Source organism: Anastrepha obliqua, chromosome 5 (genome assembly GCF_027943255.1).
Source record: "Anastrepha obliqua isolate idAnaObli1 chromosome 5, idAnaObli1_1.0, whole genome shotgun sequence".
NCBI classification, from domain to species: Eukaryota; Metazoa; Arthropoda; class Insecta; order Diptera; family Tephritidae; genus Anastrepha; species Anastrepha obliqua.
This window is the reverse complement of record NC_072896.1, coordinates 111150992-111159523: the sequence shown is the minus strand read 5'-3', so window position 1 is coordinate 111159523 and position 8532 is coordinate 111150992. Positions and strand designations below refer to the sequence as shown.

At 37.9% G+C, this 8532-nt stretch overlaps 1 protein-coding gene across 1 annotated transcript; it reads left to right on the top strand.

Annotated features, from left to right (window-relative positions):
• The first annotated feature begins 1457 nt into the window (after positions 1–1457).
• On the top strand, positions 1458–8195 carry LOC129248926 (spidroin-2-like). Its single transcript, XM_054888539.1, has 3 exons — positions 1458–1722; positions 1783–1926; positions 7635–8195. Exons 1-3 carry the CDS (start codon positions 1536–1538, stop codon positions 8069–8071), a joined length of 768 nt encoding a protein of 255 aa, XP_054744514.1. The 5' UTR covers positions 1458–1535; the 3' UTR covers positions 8072–8195.
• Positions 8196–8532: the final 337 nt, after the last annotated feature.

Below are 8532 nucleotides of genomic sequence, written 5' to 3'. Positions count from 1 at the left end.
CAAGAGAGATATATGAGACATCATATATTGTTATAACTCTTCCCGGGCTTTTTGACATCCATTCATTAACATCCCGGTCATATGCATTTTTGAAAGGCCCAAAGACTCCAACATCAAGAGGCTGTAGCTTATGGCCACAGTGGGGTGGCAGTGTTAATAATATAATCCCATTCTCTTTGCAGAACTTTAGAGATATTTAGTATTAAGAATATCAAGGGATACTCGATCATATGATCAAGTATCCCTTTAAAGCAATGATCAAGTATCCCTTAAAACAGGTGGTACCTTAACCTAAAAAAGAATCACTTACCTTGAACTATAAAACAACTACAACATGTTCAAGAGATGCACAAAAACCAACAAACTTAAAAGGAAATTACAGAAAATCAAAGAATACAATACTATTCAAATCAGGAAAAAAAATCGTAGAACCGAATTTTTATCGTGGCAAAGCCGAAAACTGCTGATCGTCGTATCGAGTTGACATATGAACGGATTTTAGGCGCGAAAATTTTGCAGGTTTGCAATATCTTATTAAACTATTCTAAATGTAAGAATTGGCTTTAAATAATATAGGTTAGTGAAAACTGCAATTTGATCAAGTATCCCTCGTTATCAAGTATCCCCCACTTCCCCTATTCGGTTATGAAAAATAATTATTGAACTTAGTCTTAATTTAATTTAATTTGCTAACTTTTCGAAATTATATGGTAATAAATCTATGTTGGTACTTAGTTGAATGTGTTTTCTCCGACACTGTAAAAGCAAAACGTGACGACGAATTATAGAGGATTACCTTGCAAGCAGCTTCTGAGTAGGTATGTATGTATGTACATAGTTATGTGTTAAGATAAATGTTAACGGTTAATCACCCGCGCCGACGCAGCTTAAGGTGTACTACGAAAATAAGGCGATAATGAATTGGTTTCTCTTTATTTATTTTTCTATGTGTAAATATTTTTTTGGGAATCACTAGCAACATTGAGATTAGAAAACCTTTCGGCTACCTACGATTGCTGTCTCACACGATTTATGTACATATGTATGTGTGTGTGAAGATCGTTTGCCAATCGATTCTTCACGAATGTTTTCATTTCCAGATTAATTGACAGTTTGAGAGTAGCATGCAAATTGTTATTGTTTTCTCTGCTACTCTTTGTTATATATCAGGTACTTCGTTGAAGATCGTCGGTCAGCGACTATTTCCTCTTACCGAATACACAGCGGTGCACGAGCATGCAAACGAGTGAGTGTGTTAGTTTCTGGCTCATATCTGCATACATAATTTCATACATACATACTTAGCATGTTCGTCAAAGCATTATGCGAAGGCAGAACTGACATTTACTACCTGCACAAAAAGTAAACCAAATCGCTGTTGGTCAGAGGCGCCAGGCTGGAGTATAAATAATTTTCACGAATTTGAGACTAGACATTCGCATAAACTGTATAGACTTTGACGCACGTACCATCGCGGTTCTCAACTCAAACTCATAAACATCTTAGTATTAACTGCTAAACGAGAGTTTAACGTCATGAAAGTTTTAATTACTTTGGCGTTGTTGATTGCAGCTGTTTCGGCGCTGCCACAATTCGGCTTTGGCCCACCAGGCTTCTATGGTGGAGGACCTGGCTTCGGTCCACCTGGTTTTGGACCTCCTCCTCCACCTGGTTTCGGTCCTCCTCCTCCACCTGGTTTCGGTCCTCCACCACCCGGTTTCGGCGGGCCTTTTATAGGCTGAGGCTATGGTGGAGGTTTTGCCCCTGGTGGCTTCGGTCCAGGCGGTTACGGTAATCGTGGTGGTGGTGGTGGTGGAAGTGCTTCATCCTCAGCTTCGTCGAGCGCCAGTTCGTCTGCTGGTGGCGGTCTAGGCGGTGGTTCTTCGTCAGCGTCCGCTTCAGCTTCGGCGTCGTCTTCCTTCGGTGGTGGCTTCCGCGGCTAAGTGTAATTGACCAGGGCGAATTTTAAACTAGATTTAAGTATGCAAGAAGGCTGAACAGTAGTAAATATATGAATGTAAAGAAATTTTTTTTATTTGTGTACAAATTTTAATAAAAAAACTCAGAAATACTCACAAGTAAAAATGTGTTTCTTTAAATGTTTCTTCTACGTTGGTTTTGGTTTTGGTTTTAACTGTTCCGTATTTATTTTCGAATAAAATTCAAACAAATTTCAGCTCACGACGACAATCCCATCATTTACGCTATTTAATGAAATCTAAGCAAAGTTTTTGTACGAGTATACAGTTTTTTGTGGTTCGATTTTCGGAAACTTTAAGTCAACTATATATGTATGTAAGTATGCATTTTTGTGTTGTCATCTTAAACAGAGTATAGAAAAAATTAAATTCAAGGTTTTATTTTCAGTTTGTGCTATCACTTTTGTTAACAATCACTTTTGGCATATGACATCGGCTAAGGCTGATAGACAACAAGATTTGGTTATTCGAAGTAAAATTGTGAAAGTCATTTTGCATATTACGACAAGGTGGTTTTGTCAGCGGGATTTTGTCTTCATATGCCTACACTCTTCCAATCACTCGTTCATGTAACATAAGCGATGGTTGCTAGGTTTTTTCCAACCCCTGTCTGAACAAACTACTGTCATAGCAAATCAGCTGACTCCTTCAAATTTTCTGAGATTGAGTAACGGTTTGATATTAGTCACACCTTTGCATTCTGTACATCATGGCAGCAACTGCGTTTCGGAAACTATGGATTTGTGTGTAACGGCGGCAGTGAGGCTGTATTACTTGCCATGAAAAAACATTCCGTTCTCAACCAGGGTGGAGAGAAACACGGAAATTCCTGCAACATCACGCACTCGATCAACAAGATGTTGACTTTATGCTACTCATCACCAGTTAAACAAATGCAGTACAAAAAACTCTTCTGCATGTTCGAAATGGAGGGTGAAAAGTAAGTAAAGATTATAAGAAATTTTATTTCAATATTGAATGTAATTTATTTACTCTTTGTACCAAAAAATTGACTGCTTGCCTGATACGAAATTGAAATTGAAATTTGAAAAGGTCGAGCCAAGGAGCACCAGGAGATTTGGTGGCTTCTAAAACACTCACGCTAAAAAGCCCATTGTATTTAAAGCTCTGGAAAGGAGGTAGATAGTCAAGGAGGGAAGGAGAAAAGTATCAGAGAAAGAGATAGGAAAGAGTAGAGACAGAGATAGAGGTAGTTAGTCCTGTGAGAATTTTCCAGATTCTTTGGCAAATCTGTAAATATCCTCCAGTTTTAGAGAACGAATATTACTCATTCTCATGACATCGGAACCCAAAACTCGTAGCCGTGCTCTAGCAAAGGCAGGACACTTACAGAGAAAATGCTCAGTGCTATCCGCCTCCTCCAAGCATGGTAGGCACGTTGGGTCCTCAATGATTCCAATGGTGCCCATATGCTGACCCCATGAGTTGTGTCCTGTAATGATACCGACCATCAACCGAACGTCTCTCCTTCTAAGTTTTAGTAGAAAGTTTGACAGTTTTCTGTTCGGACTTGTCACAAAACACTTTACAGTTCCGCAGCGTTCTAGATCGGACCATCGCTCTTTATGTAGATTGCCTACATAATCGCGGATCCAATTCATGATTCCTGTAGAACTGATTCCGATTATTGGCTCTGGCCATTGTGGGGGAACCGCTGATCCACGGTTGGCCAATTCGTCGGCAATTTCATTTTCTTGAAATCCGGAGTGTCCCGGAACCCTTATAAGTACAAGCCTGTTTTGTCTTGCGACAGATAGAAAGCTTCTTCTTACATTCTTGAACAATCTTTGAGGTTTGCTTCGCGTTCTCCAGGACCTTCAGTGCAGCCTGACTGTTACTGCGATCTCCAATCAGTTTCCCCCTCCATCTCCTCTCGACTATCTATTCGGCTACTTTCAGGATGGCAAAAACTTCCGTTTGGAAAACAGTTGTCATTTCGCCCACCGCATAGTGATACTTATGACTATGGTTTAAGTATCAGCCGGCTCCGGACCCTATTTGATTCTTGGACACATCGTTAAAGAAAATAACCGTTAAACCTCCCTGCATTCATTCTGGATTGCTCCATTGCTCATGCAATGGAAATCTGACATCAAATTTCAGGTTATCAGGTCGTCTTTAGTTGCCAAAAGCAGTGGACTGCTCAGATAGCAACTCAAAGATTTCTCTGTGTACCGAAGTTCCGTCTTCGTGCCAGAAACCATATTTATAGAGTCTACACATTGCTTTTATTGCTGCTGTATCTTAAGTTCCAGGGGGAGAAAATCAAGCATAGCATTTAGGGCTTCACCAGAGGTTGTACTCATGGCATCCGTGATGCCTGATACGAAGTTGTTGTTCAGTTTCCGACGGGACGGTACTTTAAGGGCTGTTCCACATCATTGTGCCGATCACCGTTCAGACAAAATAGTAGCAAGTAACAAAGAAAAAGTTTCACCGCGACGTGAGATTATTCAGCCATCAAATTTTTCGCGTAAAAGAGCCATTATTTCGTTAGCTGTGTGACAAGTGGCACCGTCCTGTTGAAACAACATATCGTCCACATCCATATCTTCCAATTCGGGCCATAAAAAGTTCGTTATCATCTCACGATAGCGAACACTATTCACAGTAAATGCCTGACCGGCCTCATTTTGGAAAAAATACGCCCCAATGATGCCGCCGGCCCATAAACCGCACCAAACAGTCACTCTCTGTGGGTGCATTGGTTTTTCGGCAATCACTCTTGGATTATCATGCGCCCAAATGCGGCAATTCTGCTTATTGACGAATCCACTGAGGTGAAAATGTGCCTCATCACTGAGGATGATTTTCTTCGAAAGTGCGCGATATCCATTCTGATTTGAACGCCCGTTTTCATAATAAGCCTGGATAACTTTAACGCGTTGCTCGATTGTGTATCTTTCCATGGTTCAAAATGAGTTAGTCTGAAATTGAAAAATGGCAAACTAAAAGCAGAAAAAACTTGACGTTTAGGTGTGGTTCATATTCAACATCGGCCCTTGAAATTTAACCACCCTTTAGAAAAATAAAATTAAAATAAAATATAAAAAAAAATCAAACAAAATAGAAAAAAAAATTTAATAAAATAAAAAAATTTAAATAAAGTAGAAAATAAAATTTAAATAAAATAGAAAAAAAAATTAAACAAAATAATTAGAAAATTATTGAACTAATGAATTGAATTCTGCTATTGAATTCTGTGGCCTTTAACGTGTAGCTTTAGAACGTTTGTCGAGGAAAATGAGACTCCACGGCTCCATCTGCCCTGAACTTGGTTAATATGAAACATACTGTTTTTTCGACAACTTTTTGCTAAATTCTAATATGTAGTGATTAATATTTATATTAATTATTTTTTTCTGTTGAAATTCATTTTTACCCCTAAATAACCACGTTTTTACGACATTTTTAAGGAAATATTAAGAGATTTATATTCGTCTTTTACTCACTCACCTGGAGCTTCATCAAGTAAAATCTTACTAAGAATGCTAAGACGTTTAGTAGTGCAATTTTGGCATTCTGTCTGTTTCAAAATTTGTAAAAAAACGCTTCATAATAATTCAAATCGTATTCGGTTATGAAAAATAATTATTGAACTTAGTCTTAATTTAATTTAATTTGCTAATTTTTCGAAATTATATGGTAATAAATCTATGTTGGTACTTAGTTGAATGTGTTTTCTCCGACACTGTAAAAGCAAAACGTGACGACGAATTATAGAGGATTACCTTGCAAGCAGCTTCTGAGTAGGCATGATGCAAAGAATAATGAGATGGCGCCCATCGTGGTCCCGTTACTTTGCGCTCAGCGAATTTGACAACTAGTTACGTGATTTTAGCTCCAGTATGGCCAGATTACCATTTTCGTAACTTGATTTAGCATTTTTTTTTTTTGTTATTTTTATTATTTTGTGTCTCGGAGTTTTAGTTCTTTCTTCATGACATTTTTCTAGTTGTTCTAATTAAAATGTCATGTTTATAATTTTGTAAAATAATTATTTAAATAATTCACTCAGTTTTATTTAGCTTTACATTTTTTTAAATTCTGGTGGCATTGCCTGCGAGTGCAGGTGTTGTTGGTGTTCTTCTGCTTTCGGCAGTCAAATCTCTCTTTCGCTACTTCAGTGTTGCCTAGCTTTGGGTATAAAAACGCACTAAATGCCCATTCAAAGAAAATATATTAACCCAACAAATTTTTATTGAATCACTTAAAGAACTTTGTATGCGTGACAAATTGTCTTTAAAATGTGCGTTTTTTTAAATAAATGTGTCATGCTTATGTACAATTTAATTTATGAGGTTTTTTTTAAGCGAGACTCTTTTGTTAAGGCAACGACTTTTTTGCTATATTTGAAGTTATGGGACTAGATAAGGTACTCTTTTTGTAAAAATGTCAGTATGGTTTCTTTAGTATTTTCTGGTATTTTGTTGTTTATTTTTACTATGAATACACCTCTTGATTCTCTATGTCTCACTAAGGATTGATGACCGGAAGAAACGATTACACCTCTATGGTTTTAATTCGCATTCAATAAATTCAAACACCTTTTAAAATGTGTAAAAAGGTTTTCAATCTTAAGAAGAGTTGAGAGAGGGCCATTTAATATTTTTGCATAGCCTTAAATGGAGCCAAAAATTAAATTTGCACTTTCAAATTATCAAATTTTATAGGAGTAAAAAAATTTTCATTAGCACTAAAATCTTCTCAGAGTGGCCTTTTTTAAACTTCTTTTGTATAATAATACAGTTTTTTGTAACCTAAAGTTTCGCTAGCCTTAAATTAAAAACAAAAAGAAAGAAACACCAAACTTAAAAATTGTCGCATTTTCGGTATAAAAAAGCACTAAATTTATTGTGAAGAGCAAATGGTTGGCAATACTGCACAACTCAGCAAACGTGACGTCACGTACGCTCTGATGGGCGCAATCTTGTTTCTATTATTCTTGCTGAGTAGGTATGTATGTACATAGTTATGTGTTAAGATAAATGTTAACGGTTAATCACCCGCGCCGACGCAGCTTAAGGTGTACTACGAAAATAAGGCGATAATGAATTGGTTTCTCTTTATTTATTTTTCTAGGTATGTGTAAATATTTTTTTGGGAATCACTAGCAACATTGAGATTAGAAAACCGTTCAGCTACCTACGATTGCTGTCTCTTTATGTATGTATGTGTGTGTGAAGATCGTTTGCCAATCGATTCTTCACGAATGTTTTCATTTCCAAATCAATTGACAGTTTGAGAGTAGCATGTAAATTGTTATTGTTTTCTCTGCTACTCTTTGTTATATATCAGGTACTTCGTTGAAGATCGTCAGTCAGCGACTATTTCCTCTTACCGAATACACAGCGGTACACGAGCATGCAAACGAGTGAGTGTGTCAGTTTCTGGCTCATATCTGCATACATAATTTCATACATACATACTTAGCATGTTCGTCAAAGCATTATGCGAAGGCAGAACTGACATTTACTACCTGCACGAAAAGTAAACCAAATCGCTGTTGGTCAGAGGCGCCAGGCTGGAGTATAAATAATTTTCACGAATTTGCGACTAGACATTCGCATAAACTGTATAGACATTGACGCACGTACCATCGCGGTTCTCAACTCAAACCCATAAACATCTTAGTATTAACTGCTAAACGAGAGTTTAACATCATGAAAGTTTTATTTACTTTGGCGTTGTTGATTGCAGCTGTTTCGGCGCTGCCACAATTCGGCTTTGGCCCACCAGGCTTCTATGGTGGAGGACCTGGCTTCGGTCCACCTGGTTTTGGACCTCCTCCTCCACCTGGTTTCGGTCCTCCTCCGCCACCTGGTTTCGGTCCTCCACCACCCGGTTTCGGCCGACCTTTTAGAGGCGGAGGCTATGGTGGAGGTTTTGCCCCTGGTGGCTTCGGTCCAGGCGGTTACGGTAATCGTGGTGGTGGTGGTGGTGGAAGTGCTTCATCCTCAGCTTCGTCGAGCGCCAGTTCGTCTGCTGGTGGCGGTCTAGGCGGTGGTTCTTCGTCAGCGTCCGCTTCAGCTTCGGCGTCGTCTTCCTTCGGTGGTGGCTTCCGCGGCTAAGTGTAATTGACCAGGGCGAATTTTAAACTAGATTTAAGTATGCAAGAAGGCTGAACAGTAGTAAATATATGAATGTAAAGAAATTTTTTTTATTTGTGTACAAATTTTAATAAAAAAACTCAGAAATACTCACAAGTAAAAATGTGTTTCTTTAAATGTTTCTTCTACGTTGGTTTTGGTTTTGGTTTTAACTGTTCCGTATTTATTTTCGAATAAAATTCAAACAAATTTCAGCTCACGACGGGGATTACGCTATTTAATGAAATCTAGCAAAGTTTTCGTATACATTTTTTTTACGTTACTCGCTGTAGTCTTTAGTGGCTCGATTTTCGGAAACTTAAAGTACACTAAATATAGTTAAGTATGCATTTTTGTGTTGTCATCTTAAACAAAGTATAGAAAAAATTAAATTCAAGGTTTTATTTTCAGTTTTTGCTATCACTTTTGTTAACAATCACTTT